This window comes from Trichosurus vulpecula, chromosome 3, assembly GCF_011100635.1.
Source record: "Trichosurus vulpecula isolate mTriVul1 chromosome 3, mTriVul1.pri, whole genome shotgun sequence".
Taxonomy (NCBI): domain Eukaryota; kingdom Metazoa; phylum Chordata; class Mammalia; order Diprotodontia; family Phalangeridae; genus Trichosurus; species Trichosurus vulpecula.
In genome coordinates, this window is record NC_050575.1 from 117,671,584 (window position 1) to 117,697,748 (window position 26,165).

At 41.2% G+C, this 26,165-nt stretch overlaps 1 protein-coding gene across 1 annotated transcript in view; it reads left to right on the forward strand.

Annotated features, from left to right (window-relative positions):
* The first annotated feature begins 7,665 nt into the window (after window positions 1–7,665).
* The window catches only part of PAPPA (pappalysin 1), a 275,897-nt gene continuing 257,397 nt past the window's right edge, over window positions 7,666–26,165 (forward strand). The window contains exon 1 of the mRNA XM_036751860.1: window positions 7,666–8,062. Coding sequence (XP_036607755.1) covers window positions 7,666–8,062 — 397 coding nt within the window. The remainder of the gene's footprint in view (window positions 8,063–26,165) is intronic.

Below are 26,165 nucleotides of genomic sequence, written 5' to 3' on the forward strand. Positions count from 1 at the left end.
TTAATTGTCATTCAGTCACCTCTCTCCAATCCTACATGTGTGCTATTGATTTTTGAAACTGGAAACAAGATCTTACTTGGATCTTTAATAAATGTCATTTTTGCTTCATCCTCCTGTCTCACCATTCTAGCTTGTTGATTTATTTGAAATTCAAGATGTCCCTCCCTTGCAGTTCTGTGCCATCCACAAATTAGGTAAGCTAATCCTCTCTGCCTTTATCCAAGACTCAGATAAGAATATTGAACAGATGAGGGCCAGGGCTAGCACTCCACAGCATGTGACTACAGATTTCCCTTCTAAATGACAATGTTGCTAATCTGTAGAAGAAGAAGAGGAAGAAGGAGGAGGAGGAGGAGGAGGAGGAGGAGGAGGAGATCTAATCTTCCATATCAGAGAGACATTATACAAAATATTTATGGTTCTGCTTCAGTTAGGACATTGAGATCATGGAAAGAACATGGGCAATTTGAACGCTGCTCTTGCATTTTTATTCATTTTAATTTAGACAGTAGATTCATAATATATTAATTTGGGTCCTTTGGGGATGGGGAGGTGAGTGGGTAATGAAATAAATGAACTATAGCAAGGGCAAACACATTTAATGTATAATCTGACATGTGAATTTCAGAGTGTCACTCGTCTGCTCAAAAATTTTCAATGCCATATTACTGCTTGGCACTTAAAGCCCTTCCCAATCTGGTGCCATTCTAACCTCATATTACTAGCTCCTGTGTAATCTACCCTGGAGCAAAACTAATCCATTCTTTGCCCTAGAATGTGCCATGTGGCTTGGTGTCTCTGTGCCTTTTCTGTTCTTTTTTCTTCAAATGATCTCCTTTTACCTATGGAGTTTCCATCCATCTTTTAAAGGCTGCCTCATATGTCACTGGCTTCAGGAAGCCTTCCTTGATTCCCCTTTCCAGTAAAGGCTTTCTCCCTCAGCTCTCATACAGTTCTTGGATTTGTACTCCACAAGTGCCCTTATCATATAATATCATGTATTATGGTTATTTATCTTGTGTCATATCTACCTACTAGGCTGTAAACTTCATAAGAGCATGGACTGTGTCTTCTTCTAAATTTCCTATCTCCCCCTGTACCTAGTACAGTGCTATATACACACTAGTAGGTGCTTAATAAAGGTTTGTTAAATGAACACATGAATCAACATTGAGCTTCCATTCTAAGTAAGGCACTATAATAACAAATGTAGGAAATATAGAGACCTGGTTTTTGCCTTTGAGGAGCTCACAATCCAATGGGAGTAAATATGATTAGCCTTTATGAAAATATGATGAATGGATCAAGGAAACTTATGTTATCTGTTGTTAATGGTATGGACAGAGGTAGTGGAATTTCAATTGTGCTTTGAAGTCAATTCAAGCAGGGGTTGGGAAGAGGGTGTGTGTGGATGTATGTGTGGTGTATGTGTGTGTGTATGTGGGTGTGTGTGTGTGTGTATTTCTGCTGGAAGTTACTTGACAAGGGTGTGGAATTCTCAAACTTACTTTTTCCCTGAAGTTATGAATTCCTCACCCCTGCCCTGGTCAAAATGAGCTTCATGTATACTTAGCTCAGTGAGTAACATAGCTGTCCTACACTTTTGAGGGAAAATCAGATGAAATGATTACCATTGTCAGAACTGGCATCTCATATCAAGCCTGGAAAGAGAATGAGTTTGTAATCAGAGCATCTGAGTTTGAATAGCTGCCCTGCCCTTTACTCTTGTGTGACTTTAGGGCAAATTAACTTCTCCTTTCCACATCTCAGTTTCTTTATCTATAAAAGGAAGACTCTGGACTTGAGAACTTCTAAGGACTTCTAATCCAAATCTAAATCTCAGTTTCTGTGACTTTAGCAAAAATACATATCACATAGAAATTTAGCGTGTATCCTCACGTTAACTCCATGTAATGGTCAGATAGACAGGGATGATGATGGTGGTGGTGGTGATGATGATGATGATGATGATGATGAAGGCAAATGAGGGAGGGAAAATGACTTAGTCAAGTTCACAGAGCAATTAAGGGGCCAAGATGAGACTAAACACTTCTGAATAGAGTTCAGGTTCTTCCCACTGTACTAGATTACCTCAAGCACTTTCTATGTAGTCACTTAAACAACATATTTCAAATTCCTTTTATAATGGTGGTGTGGTAGAACAGAGGTTCAAGGGGGTGGGGGTGGAATAAGTTTTCAAATTTCTTTTATAATATTGTTTTTGGGGTGGTACAGAGGATCAAGGAGTGGGGGAGATGAGCTTCCTATTCTCTGACTTCAGTGGAAGTTAGAGAGGTAGATTTTGGCTTGATATGAGGGAAAAAAATTTTTTAACTATTTTTGAATTGTCCAAAAGTGTAATATTATTCTGCCTTGGCAATGGTGAAGTCTATGACACTGGAGATTATCAAGGTGAGTTTGGCTTCCTAATTAGCTAGTTTTGAGGAAAGCTATATCAGGGAATCCTGGTCATCAGGTACCCACTGGACTTTGTTACTGTTGTTCAGTTATTTCACTCTTCATGACTCCATTTGGGGTTTTCTTGGCAAAGATACTGGAGCAGTTCGCCATTTCCTTCTCCAGATCATTTTACAGATGAGGAAACTGAGGCAAATAGGGTTGAGTAACTTGTCCAGGGATGCAAAACCAGTAAGTGTCTGAGGCTAGATTTGAGCTCAGGTCTTCCTGATTCCACACCCTGAGCTCTAGCCACTGTCCCAGGTTCCTTCCAACTTGATAACTTGGCGATTCTATGATACTACAATGAATATCAGCAGCATGGGATCACTGTTCTATCTGACTTCTGTTTCATGAAGTTGGTTTATTTTACAGGCATAATTCAACTCTATTGCCTACTGTATGCCTGCCTTTTGGCAAAAACAAATCATGGAATGATAGATCTCTGATTAATGAAAACAATTAATGTTTATATAGTGCCCTAAGTTTTGAAAAGCATTTCCCTCAAAACCATTCTGTGAAGTAGGTAGGGCAAGTATAGTTATCCTGACTTTTCAGATGAGGAAACTGAGGTTTATAGAAGTTAAGTGACTTGCCCAAGGACCCAGAGATAGGAAGTGATCACAAGCTCCATAGCTGGAAGGGATCTTAGAGATCACTTAGTCCAACTCTGTTATTTTTTCACATTTAATTTTATCTTGATTTAATAAATTTTATTGATTCCTTTTTTTATATCACAGGCAATTCTGAATATCTTGCAGTTTTCCCATACCTTCCAACTAAAGAATTCCCTTATTAAAAAGAAAGAAAGAACGAAAGAAAGGAAGAAAGCAAGAAAGGAAGGAAGGAAGAAGGAAAGAAAGAAAGAAAAGGAAAGAGAGATAGTTAAACAAAAACAATCTACAATCAATGACTAGGTCTGACAATGTACACAAAATTCTGGTCTCAAAGATTATGAGGCAGCTGGGTGGTGCGGAGAGTAGAGCACCAGCCCTGGAGTCAGGAGTACCAGAGCTCAAATCCAGCCTCAGACGCTTGACACATGTATTAGCTGTGTGACCTTGGGCAAGTCACTTAACCTCAATTGCCCTGCTGCCCCCCCCCCCCAAAAAAAAGCCCCAACAAAACTCTTGTCTCATAGTTCTCCATGTCTTTGTTGAAAGAAGACAGGTGTGTTGCCTTTTCTATTCTTCATTTTAAAGTTAAGAAAATTAAATCCTGGAGGGAGGTGACTTGTCTAAGTTCATATAACCCTTTTTCTCCCCTAGTTTTTTTTCTTAATCCATTATCCTACTTCATCTCATATCAGGCTAGGATGAATACTGGTATGCTTTTTTATCTTACAATTAGTTCCTTCTAGCTGAAGAAGTTCAAAGTTTGCAGGAAGAACATTATTGTCGGTGTTGATGACAATCTGGTCAGGAGGTGGGCTGCCCTGGAAAAAACACTGAATTTGGAGCAGAGGAGCCTGTTTCAAATCTTGCATTTGTTAACTTGTTAGCTATATAAACCCTGGACAAGTCATTTTACTTCTCTGAGCCTCAGTTTCCTCATTTACAAAATGAGACAATTGGACTAGATGACATCTTAGATTCCTTTCAATTCTCAATATGTGTTCCTCCATTACTGAAGAGGGTATTCTTATCACAGCAAATGAGGCAAGATAAATATCAAGATATTTTTGTCTCAAACTTTGTTCTTTTCAAGTGAGCTACACTGCCATGAATGTGTGTATGTGTTTATTTCCATCCCGCGTTTCTGTCTCTCTCGGTGTCTCTGTCTGTGTCTCTCTGTCTCTGTCTCTGTTTGTCTCTGCCTGCCTGCCTGTCTGTCTGTCTGTCTGTCTGTCTCTCTCTCTCTCTCTCTCTCTCTCATATATATATATATATATATATATATATATATATATATATATATATATACGTACACATATATACACACACATATATCTCCTGCATAAACAATGAAACCTTCCTTTTTCCTTTCTCCTTAATATATATTACATGGATTTACTGTAAAAAGACTGTGCTTCCTAGCATAACTTCAATTATTCTTTATGAAAAGACCTTATTTCTCATGATATTATTTTCACAGTTAAATACTAGCATAGATCAGGTGGGGCCGGGAGGTGAGGTGGGGAGTATTTTTCAGAAGATGCACATAAAAGTCCAAAAAAGTTCAGGATGGAAGCCTGGGTCAATTATTAAACTTTGATGTGGTCATATACAGTTCTGGGTTGGAAGTAGGACATAGAGTGTCAAGAACATCTAATTGTGAGTCAGAAGATATAGTCGTGGTTTTATGCTAGGACCCAGCTCTGCCACTAACTAGCTTAATGAAGTTGACTAAACCACATCTGTAAAAAGGAGGGCGTTGGACTAGATGAGCTTTCAGGCTCCTTCTAGTTCCAACATTCTGTTTTCAACTTTGAGACTAGCGCTAAGCATCACATATGCTTATTATCCTGGGGATAAGGTAGTGTACATTCTTGCTCTCCTTTGCCCTAATGTACAAAATAGTTGTTTGGGAAAAGTTAAGGCAATGTAAATATGCCTTGTGCCTCTCCCTCTCCCCCATTGTTTCTCAGAAGATATCATCTGCTTTAGGCAGCCAAGTTTTCTTGTAGCAAGTAGTTAAAGTTCATTAAGACTAACAAACAATTGTAAAGTTGTTTGTTAAGATCATCATGTGAGTGTAATAAAAGAAAGAGAAGATACAACTATCTCTCAATTTACAGAACTTGTTTTCTCATTATTAGATTGTAACCTCCTTGAGGGTAAGGGTCAGTAGCTTCATTTTTTTATCCTTGTATCTTCAACACCCATCATAGTGCCTTGAATATAATTGGGGCTTAATAGTTGTTTGTTAGACTCTAACTTTTTGTTGTTGTTCTTAGGTTTTTTCCAATTCTAATATTCTTTGGTTGTAATGGGGAGCGGTAACTTGAAAGGTATAATTAATTTTAATAATGTCATTATCAGATACTTTCAATATATTTCCATATTAAAAAGATAGGCCTTCTTTGAATGATATAGTTAATGAAGGCAAGTTGCCATCTCATCTTTTATAGGCAATTTGAAATTATAGAAAAATAAAGTTTTATTAAAGAATGCCATCAATGTACTTCTACATCTAGTAACTTCTCCTCATGCTCAAGGGGAAAAAAAAAGTTAAGACCTGGTATATTCCTGATTTCATAACTGGGGAAACTGAGGTCAAGAAATGCTGGTCCAAAGTTTCAAGGCAAGTTCTTAGCAGAACAGAGTTCTGAGCCTGGAATCCTCAGCTTCCAGGATGGTGCTGTCATCCTTTTATACTGCATTCCCTCTTTTATGGGGGAGGTCTGAGTCATTCACTCATTCTCAAAATCTGCATACTTTCTAGAATACACATTCTCTGTTGGCTCCTACTCTTTTACCAAGGGGGCAGGAGTAATCTGAAGGCTCTGCAATAAGCAAAGAGCAGCTAGGAGGACTGAAAGGCACACTTCAGGCAACCAAGCCCTTTTTCAGATTCTAATTTCATCTTCATGTTCCATTATGTTATCACATATGTAAGGATCGTACGGAATATTTTTATCACTACTTTATTTGAACAGACCAGTAGCTGATAATTTGTAATCCACCACTGCTAACTCATTTCGACTTGTTAAACATTTTGGGGAAAAAAACTGTTTTGCCATTAGGGGGAGCTTTTGAGTTCTTTCAGGAGTGGGAAAAAAAGAATATATGTATATGTATGTATATACACATATACATACATATACATATTTGTATATATGTCCCTGTTCAGAAACAGATCCACAGAACAGCAAACAGCCAGACTTTTCTTACCTGTGGATACAGCTATGGTAGAAGATTCAAATTTCTTATATTTGAAAAAATAAGCCAAATTAATCTCTTATATTTTTCTAAGGCTAAAATCATTACCAACAAGCAACAATATATATATTTTTTTAATTTCTTAAGCAAGTCTTTGGGAGCATTCAGAGATCCATTCCTACTGCATCCACATCTTCTGAAAGGCAAGGGCTCTGGGAGATGCCTCTTTTCCTTTTCTTCTGATGATTCGATGAAGACTTTTGAAGCAACGTTTTCTTTAGCTGTACACCATTGCACTGAGGAGAATAGGAAAAGGGGGAGTCTTCATCCTTGAATAACTTTAAGGAAATAATAAGAGGGAAGAGGAGAGGAGAGGAGAGGAGAGAGAGAGAGAGAGAGAGAGAGAGAGAGAGCTATTTAAAAAAAAAAATCTGAGAATCAAGTTTCAGGACTCTTTATGTGCTGTGCAGCAAAGGATGAGGTTTACCAGCAAAGTGCAAAGGGGATCTTGAGAGAAGAAATAGATTTTTTTTTTCTTTTGCCAGAAAAAAAAAAAGGAATGTGTGTTTTGAACTGGATTAAGAAGGAAAGCTGGGGAGACTGCAAAGGGGTGTGTGTGCAGAATTTCATTAAATTGTTACCTTAACATTGTCTTCTTTAAAAAAAAAAAAAGAGGGGGAGGGAAGGGGAGGGAGAGGAGAAAAAGAAGAAAAACATAGCCAAAGTGGAAGGCTGTGCAGCTATCTGCTTCTTCCAACTGATTGATTAGTCATGAATCCCGCAGTTTTAATAGGGAATCATTCAATTGGGAAGGTGGACCGCCCTTGAGTAGATTAGCATATTCTTGTTTACTCGTCTTCTGAGGGGCTTTTTTTTCCCTCTTTTCTTTCATTTTGTGAAGAAGGAGGGAGGGGGGCTGGGGGAAGAAGGGGGCTGTGGCTTGTGTTATAAAGGAAGCAAAAAAATAAATAAATTAGAGCATCTTTTGGGGGGGAGGGAATTCAGTGTATCCGAGTCTTGGGGACGCTGCTTTTTTTTTTAAGAGGGAGAAATAATATCAAATCAAATCAAATCAAATCAAATAAAGGCAAAGAAACCCCATCAGAGAAATAGAAAAGAAGGCATCCCAGCTGTGGAAAAAAAAAAATAAGGCAGATAAAGGAGGGAAGAAAAAATTGCAAACCAGGAGGAGTTTGATTGTATTTTTAAAAGGGAGGGGGGATAGACACCTTTAGAAAGGAAGAAAGAAAGAAATAAAAGACAAGTTAAAGGAGGACCAAATACCCAAGAAGGGTGAAAGAAGAAGAGAAGAAAGTCGAGGCGAGGAGGAGTCCAAAGCTGGCAGGTCGGAAGGATTTGCAGGGGAGAAGGGGGGGGAATATTGGAAATGCAGCTCTGGAGTTTGGTGCTGACTTTGGGGCTTCTCTGTGGAGCTCTGGCCAGCGGAGCCGAGTGTGGGATGGACGAACGCTCACGCAGGGCTAGAAGGGACACGCGGCCGAGCCGCCACCTCCACTCGGCCGCTCCCGGCACCTGTGCCACCAGGTTAGCCCGCGGTCGGCACTCGCCCTCCGGCTGGGAACCTCTCCGTGCCCCCCGCAGGCGGCAGCAACGGGAGGTGAAGGGCGAAGAGGACTCTCTCATCCCGAGCCGGGCGCTCTATTTCAGCGGACAAGGAGATCAGCTGAGGCTGAAAGCGGATATCGAGCTGCCCCGGGATGCGTTCACGCTGCAAGTGTGGCTTCGAGCCGAGGGTGGACAGAGGTCCCCGGCTGTCATTGCAGGTAGGTGGCCCGGCTGCCGCTGCCCCGTCCCCTTTCCTCCGGGCGGCGGACCTCGGGGCGCGCGCGCGTCTCTGTATGTGTGTATGTGTGTGTATGTGTTTGTGTGTACGTGTGTGTGTGCGCGCGCGTGTGTGTGTTTGCTGGGGGAGGGAGAGGAGAGACAGAAAATCTCCTATAGCTTGTGCACATGGGAGTGTGTGTGTGTGTGTGTGTGTGTGTGTATGTGTTTGTTTCCCCGGAACTGCGTGCGTGTCTTTGTGTGTCCGTGCGTCGGCCTCGCTCGGTGTGTTAGGCTTTTGCACTGGGATCCCTTAGGGAAGACCGGACAGGTCCTTTGTTTGTTTGTTTATTTATTTGTTTTAAAGAAAATCTAAAAGTATTTAAATGCTCGGCTTTCCGGTAAAGCCTCCTTTTGTCCGCGAGAAGAGCTGTTCCCCAAAGTGTTTTTAGAAGATTAAATAGCAGGACCGAAACTACCTTGTTGTCAGTCACCTATTTGGATCTAGGGATAAACTACCCTCGGAAGCTGCCTGGGGGGGCGTGTGTGTGTGTGCGTGCCTGCCCGCGCGCGTGCGGGTGGTGGCGTGGTTTTGATTGTTTCCCACTTTTTATTGGGGTATCCCCCTTTATTTCAGCCCCATTACCCCCTCGAGACTGACAGGGGTGGAGGCTGTGCTTTCTAAAGAGCTATAAAGGAAGATGTTATTTTGAGGACGTAGTAGCCCAATTAGCGGGGAGTCGCTTTGCCTTCGGCCGCGCTGAAACACTCCCCCTTGGAAACATGACTGTAGCGCTTGGCTGGCGTCCTATATTTTCCCCCTTTAAAAATCACAAGTCGAATGCAAATTGGTTGAGGGTCAACTTGCTCTTCGAAAACCCTTCGGAACTAAGCCTGCTGGAGTCTGACAATACCACTTTTCTTATTTACATTTTATAATGCCGTAATGAATTTAAATATTCCGCAGATGTCTCCCCCCCCCGCCCTTTACATGCCCCCCCAACCATGAAGTTCTAGTGAAATTGGACACTTCGGGAGTGTTAGAAACCCTAAAGTAGCTTATAAAAGCATTAACAGTCATCTTTTCTTTAAATGAACCTGTGGAAGTGCCCTTAATAAAACTGGGAGGGGGAAAGGAGAGGTGGGGGAAGCGTCGTCAGGCTAGGAGAATCCCTAATACCGAGAAAGAACTTTCCCTGTCCCGGGATGCCTTAAAGAGATAACAAGGGGTTCCCCCTTCTCTTCTGGGATAGTCCTTAGACTCCGCAAACAAGTGGATACTTTGATTCTTCCCCCCCCCCCCCTCCTTTCTTCTTGAGTGGAGTGGGGATGGGGGGAGGAGAGAAGTCTTCGTTTTCTGTCCGTGAGTATGGTATCCAGTGATTTCCTCCCTCTTAAGTCATTTTCGACTTTGAAGATATTTCGGCTCCTCTTTCCATATTTTCATCTTGGTCCCAATTCTCTTTCCCTCCCCCCGACCCCCCATCTCCACCCCGGCCCGGCTTAGTTGAACTGAGTCAAAAAAACCAGGGTTCGAGTCGCGGTTCTACCAACTTCTTGACCGTGTGACCTTGGCCAAGTCATTTCCCTTCTCTGAGTATCATTTTCTTCAGCTTTAAAGTTTTGGACTAGATGACCTCTAAGGACCCTTCTTGCTCCAAATCCTAACACTAGGTTTGCTGCTTTCTCCATTTCTTTTCCCTCCCCACCCCCTACCCCTCAGCCACCAAAGAGCTCTTCTTTCTCTAGGGGGAAAAAAAAACAAAACAAAACCAAACAAAACACTACCATCAAAGCAAATGAGTTACTTTCCCCCATGTCTGGCATCTGTCGTGCTCTCTCTGAAGGCTGTCTCTGAAAGAACTCAGTCAAAGTTTATCTATGAATGGGGATCCCAGTCCCCTCACTTTCAGCCAAAGTTGGGAGGACACAGCCCGGATGAGTAATCTCGGGCTGCGCAGAGGTTATTACCAATAATAATACTATTTATGGAGTGCTGTATGTTTGCATCACTTTTACAAACATATAAAAGACACACAGAGACCCTGGCTCAAAGGATCTTAAAATATTAGGTCTTCTTATCCCCAATGTATACTTGCACTACCAGGGTTCTCATAGCTTCCCCTTTGGTGAAGAAAGACAGAGAACAGGTTTAGACAGATATCATCAATGAAAACGCATAGTAAATGTATTTTTTTTTTTAATACGACACCTGGCATGCCACATGAGTCTGTTTTACAAGTATCTGTAATTCAGACAAGGGACTTCTCTTCACACACACTCTCTCTCATGAACCAAGATTGTTGCAGTAAAATACTTTAATTGGATGGGGGAGGTTAGGTTATTGCTTGTATAAAATACCTGGCCCATTTTATGTGTGGAAATCACATTCCTCTCAAAAAGCAGTGCTGTCCCGTAGCACCACAAAGCCTGGAGCTTTCCTCTAGAGGATTCTGGTGATTTTTTCCCCTTCTCCAGCTGAAGACAAGCCAGATTTGGCTGTGTGTAAACACCTGGAATGATGCCAGAGAAGGACTCATTCTGAGTGTCCTCCACACAGTACAGCCTCTTGGACTGAGGAGAACCTGCTCCTTCCTTGAATTAAAAAAACAAACAAACACAGAGGTCCCTGGCAGACAGACTTGAGGCTCTCTCTCTCTCTCTCTCTCTCTCTCTCTCTCTCTCTCTCTCCCTCTCTCCTATAAGTTTTGGACTGGGGTGTAATGGTTGATGTACGTTGTCTTTTTTTTTTAAATGAAAGCTCTTAGGATCAGTGCTTTCCCTGCCCGCCCACCTCGACCTAAACCTGAATATCTCAGTGAACACTGTTCTGTTACTGACCACCTGCCTAGAGGAACCATAGAATCCCTTTTGAATGTATAGAGCAGAGGGTGTTGTTTCTTTAAGTTATTACAAGCCAGGAATCCCAGGTTACCAGTCTCCAGAGAGAGGTGCCCAGCAGGGACTGCGCTGCTATTTCAGGCAAAGAGTTTCTGTTTTGCTGTCAGGCCAAACTTCCTTACATCACCCTCTGCTGCAGGATTCAATTTGGTTTCGTAAAGGGCTAATTTTACAGCACTGTTAACCAGGTTCGTCATGGGGTTGGGCCAGACCTCTCTTCCCTGTAGGCGGGCCCAGGGTCCAGCGTGTGTGTGTGTGTGTGTGTGTGTGTGTGTGTGTGTGTGTGTGTGTGTATGCGTGTGTGTGTGTGTGTGTGTGTGTGTGTGTGTGTGTGTGTGTGTGTTCGGGGATGCTATCCCTTCGAAGACTTTTCTACCATTCTGAAAAGTAGAGCAAGGGAGAAAAAAAAATTTACACTTTTGCATCTGACCTTCAGAATAAGGCACAGGCCTCTTCAAATGAAGGCAGATTAGAGTTTTGTCTGGGCCAAGGCAAAGCCAGGCCTAGAAAGTTGGTCACTTATGCTTGAGCACAGCTTCCCACCAATGCTACAGGCTTCTTTTACAAACACCTCATCACCTCTCACCCCGCACCATCATTGAAGCACCACCACCCAGGCAGACCTAGCCTTCCAGAGAACCAATTGTGAGTCTTTTCTAGGGGAGAGATGGTTTCTGACACTGTCTCTTCCTTTTGGTAGGGCTTCAGGCTCATGATCCCACCCCCGTGGTGTCCCTCCTGTTAGCACAACAATGGGGTCAATTTGCTTGGGACAGCTGGGGGGCCTGGGCAGTTAATCTGGTTAAAGTTTCTTAGAATCAGGGAGATAAAATGAAATGTCGACCTGGCTGGTAATATGGATTACAACTGGAAACTTCTCTTTTGAAAGAGAAAGCTGTTTGACCCTGCAGTCCCTTGCTCTTTACACAAACTCAGTCCATAAATTTATTTGGAGAGATGGCTATGGATCCTTCAAGTTGGTGAGGGAGTCAGGACAAGAGCTCCTAAAGAACATGGCTTAACAACTGATTCATATAGTGCTTTGTAAGGCACATAGTGTGGCTTTTCTCCATTTTATAGAGGAGGAGAATGAAGCACAGAAAGAGTAAGTGATTTATGCCAGTTTATTCAGCTAATCATTTTTTTCAATAAATATTTAAATACCCGCTTCGTATGGTGCATTATGATCAGCACTTAGCAGTGCCTGGCACATAGTAGGCACTTAAGAAATATTTACTGACTCACTGCACCAAGAATGAAAATTATTCTTTACTTTTGTAGTACTTTTGAATTTTAGTAACTAATTTACAATAATTTTGTAAAATGCTTTCACAAGTGGTTTTGTTGTTGAGGCATTTCAGCTCAGCTGTGTCTGACTTTTCAAAATCCTATTTGGACCCAAAGCCACTCACTACAGCTAGTACATGGCAGAGCTGTTACATTAAGCCAGATCTTTGGACTCTAAATCCAGAATTCTTTTCACTGTGTCTGGATTTGAATCCTGACCCTATGCCCTTAGGCAAGTATCCTTAACTCTTTGGGTCTCAGATTAGGAAAATTTAGGGTTTGGACTGGTGACTTCATTGGTATAGCAAGCTCCCAGGTAAGACATCAGCTCTGCAGATTTACAGTCTAGAGACTTCCTCTGGGTCACACAGCCTGTATTTTGTCCAGGTTGGGACTTGAACCCAGATCTTCCTATATCCAAAGATAGATTTCTTTCCACCATGCCACGTAGCCTTTCTGACCTCCTCTCAACTGTTTATAAAAGATTTGTACTATTTGATTAAGCTTTATGATTCTTAAACTGTCATTAGACTCTTTTTTGGAAATAGAGATTACCCACACATCCTCTTTTACCTGCCCTCCCTACAACTGTGGTGCTTTTGTAACTTTTCTTCCATGTCCATTCCTACAGTTCAAATGGGATGAAGGATTTGGACCAATACAGTTGGAATTTCCTGATTTGACCCACTTTTCCTCCCCAATTCAGTTCATTTGACCTGTTTCAAAAACGACCAAGCAAAAAACCTGACAAAACACTGCTGTTCAACATTCATGCAACAAACATTTATTAAACACTTACTGAATGCAGGGCCTGTGTCTCCCATGATAGGGGAAGCACAAAGTTGCAATGAAACAAGGTCCTGGCCCTCCAGGAATTTACAGACTCACAGTGGGACAGGACAGCAACACAGAAAACTCAGATACAAAATTTTAGATTCTAAATGCCGAACAGAACACTTTGTTAAGTTGAAAGGGGTGGTTCCTTCTTAGACATTTTGCGTTTTAGAGGATTTCATTACTATGTCTCTTAAGAGATCAGGTATAAACCCAAAGCCACAGGACTATGGTGCATGTTCATCACTCCATCTCACCCTTGACCTAGAGGGACCACCCTGGACAGTGAGAGTTGGGGGAGGGCCTCAGGGGACATTCAGGCCTCTGGCCTCTAAGCTGAGCCTGTGAATAAGAGAGCCAATTAGTACTGGGGTGGGGAGAGTGTGTGTGAGGAGAAGGAGTGGCTTGGCTGTGGGGAAAAGTTCTTCCCTCTCCCCTCTCTCATAATCCTCCTCTCCACCCCCTACCCCCACCTTCCCAACTCCCCTGAGGATGGGAAATGAATCCCCTAACTCCCTTTGGTCCAGGTCACTGAACCATCTGTCAGACACCTTGTCATTTGTGACATGTCTCTGTGTGAGTGATTTCTACGCTTCCTTTCAGAACCCCCTTGGTCTCCTTCTGCATTGCTTGGCCCTTGAACCACCATTCAGTCAGGATGAATGAATGGGATGGAGTCTATTGGTATCTGGGTTGTTTTGTCGGACTGTCTTTTACCCAAAAGAAGGCAGGGGTGGCCTTGTACCTAAATGACCTAGTCAGGCAACCCTATAGTTTGGTTTGAGGGGCCCTAGGAAGGTCTCTTTCCCCACCCAGGTAACCCCAGGCTTGAAATTCTACTCTTGGAAAATTCATTCGTTCTCCCTGAGGCTCTCTTTTAAAATGCAAATACTTCTGGAAGGGGTCATTGGATTTAGGACTAGAAGTGACCTTCCTGATCACCTCCCGCTCATTTTATATATATGGAGCCTGAGGCCCAGAGAGGGGAACTTACTTCCCTGAGGTCACACAGGTAGTAAGTAACAGAACTGGGATTCCAATTTTCTGTCTTCTAATACGAATTCTTTGCCTTGTCTCATCTTGTCACTAACACTTGAATTAGCTTACCAGTTGCTTTGAGGAAGTAATATGAATTCGAGAGCATTAGGGGCTTTGAAGGAGGATGGTATATGATGAAAGAGAACAGAAGGATAAAGAAATAGGAAGAGCTCCGGAGAAACTGAGACAGACTTAAATAACACAATATATAGCAGAATGTGTTCTAGGCTGAAAATCAGGAAACCCAGGTTTTACCCTAACTCTGCCATTAATTTACTGTATAACTTTGGGCAGGTCACTTTTTTTTTTTTTTGGCAGCCTCTGTTTCCTTCTGTGTCAATGGCGGGGCTTGGACAATGGCTCAGTCATCCTTTCTGGCTCTAACATTATTTTCTTAGGTCTCTTCCATCTTGAATATTCCATATTCTAAAATCCATTCTATCTCTAACATTCCATGTTCTAGAGTGCCTTCCAGGTCTGATGTTCTATATTCGAAGTTTCTTCTGGTTTTGATGTTTTCTATATTCTTACACATTTCTACACTCTTGTTAAAGTGCTTTCCAGGTCTAACATTTTATGCTTTCTATGATTTCACCATTTTGCCCAAGGTCTCCTTTTCCAAAGCCCTATTCTTCCATCGTGTGTCTGTTTTGAGACAACAGAAGTGCCTTCCATGTGTAATGAAGCATTTCATCATATCCTTGTGTGAGGAAGGTAGTGTGCTTACCATTAACCAAACACTGAGCCTGGAGTCAAAGGACTTGGGTTCAAATCCTGGGTTTGCTACTGACTTGCAGAATGACTTTGGGCCAGTTGTTTAATCTCACTAGCCCTCAGTTTCTTTCTCTGTAAAGTGGGAGAGGGGAGTGGGGGGTGGGGGTAGATTAGACTAAATAACCACTCAGGCTCCATACAGATTCTAAACCTCACCATACTTATTTTAGAGATGGGGAGACTTAGGTTAATAGAGGGTGAAGTAAATTATCCACATCTATGTCAGATTTTAGCCCAAGCCTTCTGATCCAAGTCCAGGACCCTTTCCACTTGACCACACCTCCCAGGGAAGTAGATCCTGTCTTACTGGGAAACTGTGCCCTTCTACCATGCCCATTTCAAGTGCTTGCCCCCAAGCTTTGAGGCAGTCTTCTCATTATCAACTAAAGCCTTTGCCCCACTCTTCCATAAGGGATTTACTTTCTGAGTGCTGTGTATTTTCCTCTGTTTTTGTTTGGAGAACTGTTTCAAAGCATGTGGTGGAAAAAAAAAAAACCAATTAGATGGTTCAGGCTGGGGTAATATAGTCCTGAGATGGAAGTTTTGAGGTTGCATATTACCTTTTTCTACATGATTGGAGGACTGGGACTAGGAGTCAGAACACTTGGGTTCTAGGCCTACCTTGGTCATTTGAGCAAATTGCTTTACTTATCTATCTAGGCCTCAATTTCCTCGTCTATAAAATTGGGGTTCAACTAAATGATTCCTAAGGTCCTTTTCAATTGAGAATCCTATGAGCCTATGATTGTTGGGGGGGGGAGACCCTTGCTGTGGCCATTAATTACAAAATTTGAAATAGAGATCCCTGAGTAAAATGCACCAAAGTAGTCCCAGAGGGGTACTTCCTGTGGCACTCTCTATCCATCATTCATTTTGCTAAGCCCTTGATCCCTCAAATCCCAATAGTCCCTAATTAAACAAAACCTACTCTAGCCAGATCCCTGTCTCCCCCCCCCCCCCCATACACCTCCTAGCCCGCTGCTTGAGCCTTTGATATCATTCTAATAGGGTAGTTTCACAGATTAAAATGTTTAAACTGTTTCTGCCATCTGGGGTCATCTTTCCCTCCATTTTATCCTGCCTTCTTCCGGAAATCTCCAGCCAAGGGGATATTCTCCATTAATACCTGCTCATCTCCTATCCCTGGAATATCTCTCCAGCTCTCTCTCTCTCTCTCTCTGTCTGTCTCTGTCTCTCTCTCTCTTGCATGCATGCACAATTCCCAAGGCCCTTTGATTTTTCTCAGATCAATAGAGCATTTAAACTCCAATCATAAAGAAAAGAAAGGGTGTTTATTCTCCTAAATTGTTCGACAGGAATGCAGACGCCTGCAAAAGGGAAAGGGGGTGGGGGTGGGGGGAGGGCAGTGTGGTCCACTCATTGTTAACAAGGACTTTGCCATTCAAGTTTCTGGAAGTCTAGAGTTCTGGAAGCCCATTGAGAAGGCAGGTAGGTAGGAAACTTGGGGTAGTATGTGTGTTTATGGGTGTGAATAGGGGTGTGTGTGTGTGTGTGTGTGTGTGTGTATGTGTTCGCTTTTGAGGGGTAAAGGAGATAAGGAAGGCTGATGAGAAAGTAGAAAACAGGAGAGACTGTGAGAATAAGAAATTAGGGAAGAATTTTCTCGACTTGGATTGTTTCCATTCAAATTCAAGACCTGTTTCAGTCTTGGTCTGTCTTATCTTTTCCAGCTCAGTTAGAAGGGGAAAAAAAAATTTATTTTGCACACACAGCTCTTCTGTTTCTTCTGCAGCAGATGATAGGACACCTTTACTTTCCTCCCTCGTTTTTCTTCTCCTCATCTTATCAGTTGCTGATGTGAGCCTCTTTGGCCCTTTGCAGGCCTATCTGCTCCTCTGGTATCCCCTCATTTCCCTCTTCACTGGTTAAAGGGCCTTTCAGTCTATTTCCCTTTGGTCTGGCAAGCCTTATAGCGACCCCTGTGACCTCAAGATCTCAGATCTTCTATTCATTGGCCACCCTTTGAGGAGAATGAGCCTTCTTCCTTAGAAGTGCTGGGATCAGCTCCCCTGGATGAAGGCATAATTAGCAGATCCTTTGGGAAAGTCGTCTTTGTGGATAGTCTTGGCATGCATTGTTTTTGACATAGAAAGGGCTATCCAAGGGAGCTACTGATTCATGGCTCTGAGTATATGTGTAAAGTGTAACTGTAAAGTTAGGCGGCTGATTAACACACATCCTGGAACTCACATGTCAAAGTGACTGCTGTCCCTTTCAAGATAGAATCATGGAATTTTAGAACAAAAAGGGATTGAGCTTCGGTGGTGGTTGGAGAAAGAACAATGGATCTGAAATCAAAGAATTCCTGTGTCTGCTACTCAGTCCTTATGTGACTGGGTAAATTGCTTAACCTCTTTGGGACTCAGTTTTCCTCTTCTGTAGAATGAAAAAGTTTAGATCAATCTCTTCAGGTCCCTTTCAGCTTTAAATTCTGTGAGATCATCGAGTCCAACCACTTAATTTTACTGATTAAAAAAAAGCAGAGATTATGGGAAGTGAAGTGTCTTACCTCAAGTCATGTAGATCTGTAGAGATCTGTCTATTCCTAGATTTGTCTTTATATATCTAATATATAAATAGACATAGTGAGATGTATGTATATATAAATAGATATAGTGATATTGCGATTATCTATATCTCTCTATATATAGTGATATAGAGATATCTTTCTATATAAGGGATATCCATATGATAGCTCTTATTTACATGTAGTGTCTCTACCTACATAGAAATGTATAGATATATCACTATATGGAAATCTCTGCATGCATATGTACATACATTCTATATTTATACTCTATATAGAGATATCTGTATCTAGAGATCTGTGCTATAGCTCCACATACATATACATATATGCATATATATGTGTATGTGGACAGTGTGTATGCATGTATATATATAAATTTTAGTGCTTTAAGCTTTAATAGCTTAAAACTAATCTAAGACTTTTGCGAAAATCTGTAGGGTGCTTTAAAGTTAACAAAAGTGCTTGACATATGGTATCTCATTTGAAATTTACTTATAATTTATAAACACATGTATACACATGTATATACATATGTGTATATATATAGACATAGAATAAGTATGGTTGATAAGTAAAAGAAATCCTTTTGATTGATTGTCTCAGTATACACAGGCATGCTTTCTCATATATCTCAGTGTGGACTTTTATGAATATGAGACAGAGGGATTGTGAAATTCAAAACACTCAGCAAAATAAGGAATGGTTTGTTTGGGAATGGCAAGATGTGGAGTGAAGTTGACAGGCATAGACTCAAAGCCCGGTAGAGCTGGAAATGACCTTGGAACGTCGATTATTAAAACATAGAACTTAGAATGTTATAGCTGTAAGGCAGCTTGGAGCACAATATGTTATAACGTATCCTAGAATATTAAAACTGAAATGGACCTTAAAATCATAGGATCTCAGATTTAGAGCTGGAACGGACTTAGAGACCATCTAGTCCAATTCTCTAATTTTACAGATGAGGAAGTGTGTGTGTGTGTGTGTGTGTGTGTGTGTGTGTGTGTGTGTTTGTCCTTTATTCTCAAAGAGGACCCTAGCATCAGGGAAATGATGACATGACTTGGAGTTGACTTTGATTTGAGTGAGGGAGAGCTGTGCAAGGTCACCAGCCTCACTTTCTCCTCCAGAGCCCTCTGGGTCCAGTGGCCTGAAATTCATCAAGATGACTGGAGATGGCCCAGGATGCTTCAGATGAGGAAACCCAGATAGTTTAAGGAACTTGCCCAAAGTCACATAGGCACTAAGTGACAAAAGTAGTATTGGAACCCAGGCCTTCTGACTTTAGTCAATGTAATGACATAGGATAGCCCCCTTATTTTCCAGAGGTCACAGTAACCTAGGGAATTGAGGTGATTTTTCCCAGGATCACCTAGTTAGGAAATAACAGTGCTGCTAAGTACAGATATCCTGATTTCAAGTTCAATGTTTTTAATACTATATCACATTGAGGACCTGGGAGAAATTACAATAATCAGAAATTAGAGTTGAGGAATCGTGAAAGCAAATATATTTTATACTGTGCTTCTTGAGATGTGTCTCTCTCAGAAAGTGTAAGTTTGACTAAGCTACCTGTAAAAATCTGTTTTCCTTTCTGTTGTAGCATAATTATCCAATTTATATTTTCATTGTTTGTTTAAAGAATTTTCCCCTATGTTTTTCTCTTATTCTTCCCTTCAGTCTCCCAGCTTCCTTTCCTATTTTTTTTCTCCTTTTCTCATAGTCTCTTCTGAGCACCAGTCTGGAGTCACCAACTACCTCTATGATATCTCAAAGTAGATGCCCCACAGGTAGCTCAGACTCAGCATATCCAGAACAGAAGTCGTCATCCTTTCCCTAAATATTCTCTCCTTTTCTGAACTTCCCCAATACTGATGTAGGTACCATGATCCTCAAAGTCACCTAGGCTTGCACCCTTGATATCATCTTCAACTTCTCACTTAAACTCAACCAGCACATCTAATCTATTGCTAAATCTTGTCATTTCTATCTTCATAACATCTCTTGTGTGTCCTCTTCTGTCCTTTTTCGTGGCCACCCGTACCTCAGTGAAGGTCCTCATCAGCTCATGCTTGAGCTGTTGTAGTAACTTTCTGACTGTTTTTTCCTGCCTCAAGTGTCCCCCAACTCCAGTCCATTCTCCACTCCAGTGTTTTGTAAATCAAAAGTTCTGACTATGTCACCCTTCTACTTAATAAATTTCAGTAGCTCCCTGTTACCTGTAGAATCAAATATAAAATCATCTGTTTGGCTCCTAAAGCCCTTGCCACATGTCCCCTTCCTAACTTTCTAGGCTTCTTACTCTACTTCTCTTCAAGTACTCTGCTGCACCATCTCCAGTCATCCTGATCTATATCTGGCCCCTGGATCCAGATGGCTCTGGAGGGGAAAGTGAGGCTGGTGACCTTGCCCAGCCCTCCCTCCCTCAAATCAAAGTCAACTGCAAGTCATGTCATCCTCTCCCTGATGTCATGGTCTTCTTCAAGAATGAAGGATGAACCACACAATCAAGTACTCTATGACCAGCAATATCCACCTTCTTGCTATTCCTTGAAGAGAACATTCCATCTTGTGTTTCCATTTCTATACTCTTTTTGCTGACTGTCTCCTGTGCTTACAATGATCTTCCTACCCATCTCCACCTCCTGATTTCCCTGGCTTCCTTCAAGTTCCAGTTTAGATTCCAACCTTTACAAGAGACCTTTCCTGATCTCCATTCCTTCCACACTATTACTGCTATCCTTGTGAAGTTATCTACCATTTATAGTTTATGTATTACATGTACATAGTTATTTGCATTTTGTTTCCCCCAAGAGAATGTGGGTTCCTTGGTGTTTTTTGCCATTCTTTGTATCTCTATCACTTAGCAGTGTGCCTGATACATAGGTAGTTAATAAATCCTTGTTGACTTCCTGACCTAATTCCTTCTTCAGAGACCTACTGTCCTCAAGGAATGCCTAGAAGAACAACTCTTCCCTACAGTTTTCCCTCCCTCTTTCATCCTTTTTCCTTTTCCCTTCTCTGTGCCTCTCTCTTTTTCCCTTTCCCTCCCTCTCTCTCCTCCCGGTCTTTTCTTCCCCCTTCCCTCTCACTTTAACATCCCTAGGATGTTGAAGGATTTAACATAATAAAGCAGAGTTCAATTCCTTATAGATTATTATCATCTGTAGTTTATGGTGGTGGAGTGAATGTAGTACTGAGATAAGATTCAGGGGCTCATGTTCATAGGATCAGAGATTTAGAGTGGGAAGGGACTTTAGAGGCCATTTAGGTCAACTAATTCTTTTATTTTACAACTAAGGCCAAGAGAGATTGAGTGACCAGCCCAGAAATAACACAAATTTGGAAGAACCAACATCCCATAGGACTCAGGTCCCACAGTTGCCAAGTTCACTGCTTTTTGTGCTTCACCTCAATGCCTCCTGGTTCTTGACACAAGCTGGCTACGTGACCTTGAGTAAGAAGATTCATTTCCCCAAGACCTTGGTTTCCCCATCTGTAAAATGGAGTTCACAGATTCGTAGAATATAAGGTTAAAAAAAAAAACTCACAACATTAAAGGTCATCTCTACCACTCTAATTTTAGCAATGAGGAAACTGAGGCTCGGAAAGTTAGACTGATTTGCTGATGGGCAATGCATAGAGTAGGACTCAAGGCTCCTGCCTCCCAGTCTGGAGATTTTGCACTGAAATGGGCTGCCTACTTTGCTGGGCTGTTGTAAGGATTAAATGAGATGAGAGGTTTAAAAATGTTTTGATATCATTAAAATGCTGTGTGCAGCCAATATTATTATTTTTATCCCATGAAGCACTCCAAGGCCTGTGGCCTATGTATGGAAAACACGAGTGCTCATTGTACTAGACTTACTCATTAGATCAATAAAACGGTCAGTGACTGCCTAAGCACCATCAACGTGGTGCCTTGTTCATTTTTTAAAGAAACAGTGTTCCTGAAATGATCATTGGCCCCTGATGAAGGGCATTTTTTTTTAAGTAAACAAGAGCTATAGGATGAAACAGTGCATGTGGTGAAAGAAGCAAGTTTATCAGTGGATCAGCAAAAGGAAAATCCCTATGAAGTGACTCAGATCTGTGAGTTCAAAATTTTCTGAAGGACTAAGTAGTATGATGACTTTGTGGTGTGTGTGTGTGTGTGTGTGTGTGTGTGTGTGTTTGGGGGTGGGGGTGGGGATGCCATAGGAAGCTTTCAGTGTAGGGTTGTTTAGGTTGCTAAAGCATTTTCTACATGTACCTATCATATTCCCACTAGCCTTGTTAAAACAAGCATATTCATTGAATACAGTACTGCCTTTGTGTTCTCAGCAACAACAAACACATACTTGGGAGCCTACTGGACATAACCTGCGTACTCACCTCTCTCTCTCTCTCTCTCTCTCTCTCTCTCTCTCTCTCTCTCTCTCTCCCTCCCTCCCTCTCTCTCTCCCTCTCCCTCCTTCTTCTCCCTCTCCCCCTCTTCTCCCTCTCCCAGTCTTCTCTCTCTCCCTCTCCTTCTCTCTCTGCTTCTCTATCTCATCATCCTTTTCTCACTCCCTTTCTATATATGTCTCTGTTTTTCCCTCTCCTTCCTTCTCTCCATCTTTCTCTGTCTCTCTCTGTCTCCCTTCTTCCCTTTCTATATCTCTCTATCCTTCTGTCCTTCTCTGTCTATGCTACCCTCTTGTCCCTTTCCTATCCTTTCTTCTCTCTCTTTGCCTTTTCCTTCTCTGATTTCTTTTCTTTGCTTCCTTTTCCTCCTTTCTTTTCCCCTCCCTCTTTCATCCTTTTCCTTTCCCCTTCTCTGTGCCTCTCTCTTTTTCCCTTTCCCTCCCTCTCTCTCCTCCCTGTCTTTTCTTCCCCCTTCCCTCTCACTGTCTTCCCCCTCCCTCCTAAGTCAAATGCCAGCAGGAATAGCTGTTTACAAACAAAGACTCCAGGAGTCCCGTATCTGCAGACTGAGTGTGTAGTTTAAATAAGCCCACAGAAATCTGCTCCAGACCCTGTGCTTTGAACGTCCTCGCTTGACTGTGTGTATTTCAGTGAGCATCTCTGTGTCGAAAGCTTCCTGATTGTGCAGCTTTCCATCTGCCTTAATGTCTGGCTTCCTCTGTCTCCTTCCAGTTATTCATTAAAGACATTAGAAGGAGGGGAATGGAGAGGCAGGCTGCTGGGAGCATCCGTCGCCAGGAAGATTTGAAAAACAAAACACAACATGGGATTTCTAGAAAACAACCAAAGAACCAAAACAAACCCACCACGTTAAGGCTATAGTAGCCTGTGATGTAAATAGAGATCAAATGAGACAAGCAAGTCAATCATGTGAATTTAAAAACAATAATACCAAAGATACAGCAACAGTCCATCTAGCATCACTGAGGGAGTGTTGAGTATCCACGTAGGTGGAGAGACAGTATGGCTCAGGGGGGAAATACTGGAATGGCTGGGAATCAAGGGAGCTGGATGGGACCACTGTTCTTACCACCAGTTAGTCATGTGTCCTTGACCACTTCTTCTCTCTTGGTCTTTGTTTTCTCACCTGTAAAATAAGTGGGAAGGGTTAGCTCATGTCTCGTGCTTCATCTAGCTCTCAAATAAATCCTTGAATGGTCCATGTAACATCTGCCAATAGTCCAAGTGGGTAAAGTGGCACTGTTTAGTGAAAAGAACCCTGGTTTTAGGATCAGATAAAATTGGGTTAAATTCTCTGTGTGATGCTTAATCCCAGTGTGACCTTGAGCCTTAAGTCACTTGTCTCTGAGCTTCATTTCTTCCATCTGTAAAATGAGAGGATTGGACCAGATCTCTAAAACTTTAGTGCTGAAACTTGTAGATATAGATTTTAGCTACTTGGGATGAAACCTTCCTATAACATTCATTGTTTTCCTGCCTTCTTAAATAAGTAATAAAACATCATTTAACATTTTCTCGATGACTTTAGCAATAGAGAGTTGATACCCAAGATAAGTAAGAAGAGAGTAAGACAGCATCTAGTTGCCTTACATGAATTCAAGTCACCTGGTCAAGATGAACTCTATCCTAAAAAAAAATGAAAGGTGTGATTATGGAGCTACTGTCAGTGATCTCTGAGAGACTGTGGAAAATGAGAGAAGATTCAAAAAAAGCTAATGTCGCTTTTTTTTTAATGGGAAGAGACTGGAGTCTACAAGCTATAGACAATGATCTTGGAATGGTGAAACAAATGCTGAGAAGCTTCAGGCCTGTGCAAAGATGGGTGAAGATTAATGTCTACGAAGAACAGTATTAAGGGCTAAAATAGAAGAATCATTGAAGATGTGGATTAATATATTCCTAACTGATATCTGGGTCACCAGTCTCCTCTCATTCCACCTCATCTTGTTCACCTCCACCAGATAAATCTTCCTAAAATACCACTTTCCTAGCATCATTCTTCTGTTCAGGAACCTACCAGGACTTCTTATTACCAACAAATAAAATTGAAGCTGCACAAGCCTGGCCCCTACCTTGTTTTCCCAAATTTTCTAACTACTTTGGCCAGGCTAACCTACTTAAAGAATATTAAGGATAGACGTTGAACCTCTATATACCTTCTTATCCTGTGTGATTCCTGTCTGTGTCCTCCTAAAAATCTTCCACAGGAGTTCTGTCCTCTTGCTGGTAGACTTCTTCTAAGCCTCTTGATATACAGACACCACTGCAGCCTGTGGGCTATTCATTGATTATCCCTTGTTCTTACTATTTGACTAACATACCCTTTTTTTATGGTCATTTATCTTTTATGAAACTTTTTGCATGTAGTTCTTTATTAATGTATCCCTACATTATGCCTTGGCTCACCTACAGTTTTGATTCTAGTCCCTGATTTATGTTATAGAACATACTTGGTGAATACTAATGTTAAAACAAAGGGCTTTGGATCAAGGAGAAGCTTTGAGTTCTTAAAAGAATTCTAATCCAGCTCATTCTCTTCTACTCAACTGTGATCTCAGTTCACTATCTCTCTACAGTTTCTGTGCAAGATACATATGGTAGAAAATCCATCCTGGTGGATGAACTGCCCAACAAATTGCATCATAGCCTAGTAAAGAATCATCTTTATTCACTTCAGTTTTCCTATGTGGATAGTTAGTCTGAATGCTTCTGAGTGATTATGGATCTCAGGAGGCTCTGTAGTATTCCAGGGCTTGTTGCAATCAGCACAATGTCAACTGAAAATGGGGCACCTGAAGGATCTCACCATCTATAGCAATTCGTTTTCCATTTGGACTCTGTGCTGAATATTCTTTATGATAGTGGCAAATTCCCTTTGGTATTCACATCTCACAGTTTTATGCCTAGTTTGATAGGCATGGTTAATATTTTAAAATAATATGTAGAATTTATATAATACTAATGTTTTCAAAACACTTTGCATGTTATCTCATTTGATCATCACAAAAACCCTGTCATGTCTTGGTTATTATAACACCTGCTTTACAGATGAGAAAGTTGAAGTCAAGTGGTTAAGTAACTTGCCCTGGATTATACAGCTAGTAAAAATGTAAGGGAGGATTTGGACTCCAGTCTCCCTGACTCCAAATTCAGTTCACTAATCTACATTTCCACCTAGATACGTTAATTATGCTGTTTAATTAATAATTATAAGGTCATCAGATACCATCACTGGGAACCATAGCTTTGTTCAGCCTCAGATTCCTGGTGCTGCTGCCTCCACCACCACTCTTAGTATTTCTCCATTCCCTCAACTAGTCTGGCTAGACAGTAGAGTTAAGTTTGTGATTATGAAATACAAAGTAAGCTTTTTTTTTAATAAAAGGCCATTAATTAAGTTAACCTTATTGTTGTACCCTTCAGTGAATCTTGTATGATTTAACATAGGCAGGGAGATATCTGGTTGGAAGAGAACTATTAAGGAAGGATTTTATACCACTGAACAATATATTTTGTTGAAGAAGTTTTTTGGTTTTGTTTTGTTATTGTCTATATCTTTTACTCACTTATATGACTGCAAAGATGTGGACTGTTATAATTTGTAAAAGCCTGTTTGTTCCCTTATATTTCCATCAAGAATATCCTCTGTATGTATGCAGATTTTTCTCACATTTTGTAGAGATGAGAAAGTAAGCATGTGAATTATTGATATTTTTTGAATTGCCTTTTTTCTGGTAGTAATTACATACCATGATTTGTTGTAAGCATAGCATATCCTTCCTTCTTTAAGACATCTGAAAATTAAAATTCTTAGTACCTTCAAAATTGTTTTACCTCTAGGATGGACTACCAATCTGTTTACTTGGACTGGTTCACTTGTTCGTCACTTCTTTATCTGCTTCAGTGCCATTTCTATGTCTTCATGCTACACATCAAAGACTGTGATATTTTAGTCCAAATATATGTCATTGATAAGAAAAGAAATGGTCTAGAAATCCTGATGGATCTTTTCCATTTTTCATCTATTTGTTGTTCTAGTTCCATTCTTTAGGTTTTTAGTATGATCTGGCTTAATGAGCTATCTAAACATTCTGATTTTTCCCCCCACTACTTCTTGCTTTTTTTAATGAAGTGATGTTGCTTATCATCTTCCACAATATTGTTTTGTTAAGATTTGACAAATGAGTTTGTATTCTTAAACACTGTTATTCTTGGCTGCTGTATTTCTTCACTAGGCAAGGAGATCAAGTGTGCCTTTACTGAGGTGGTTTCTAGACTCTTTTGGCCTTCTTGTTTGTGGTGATAGTCTGTAT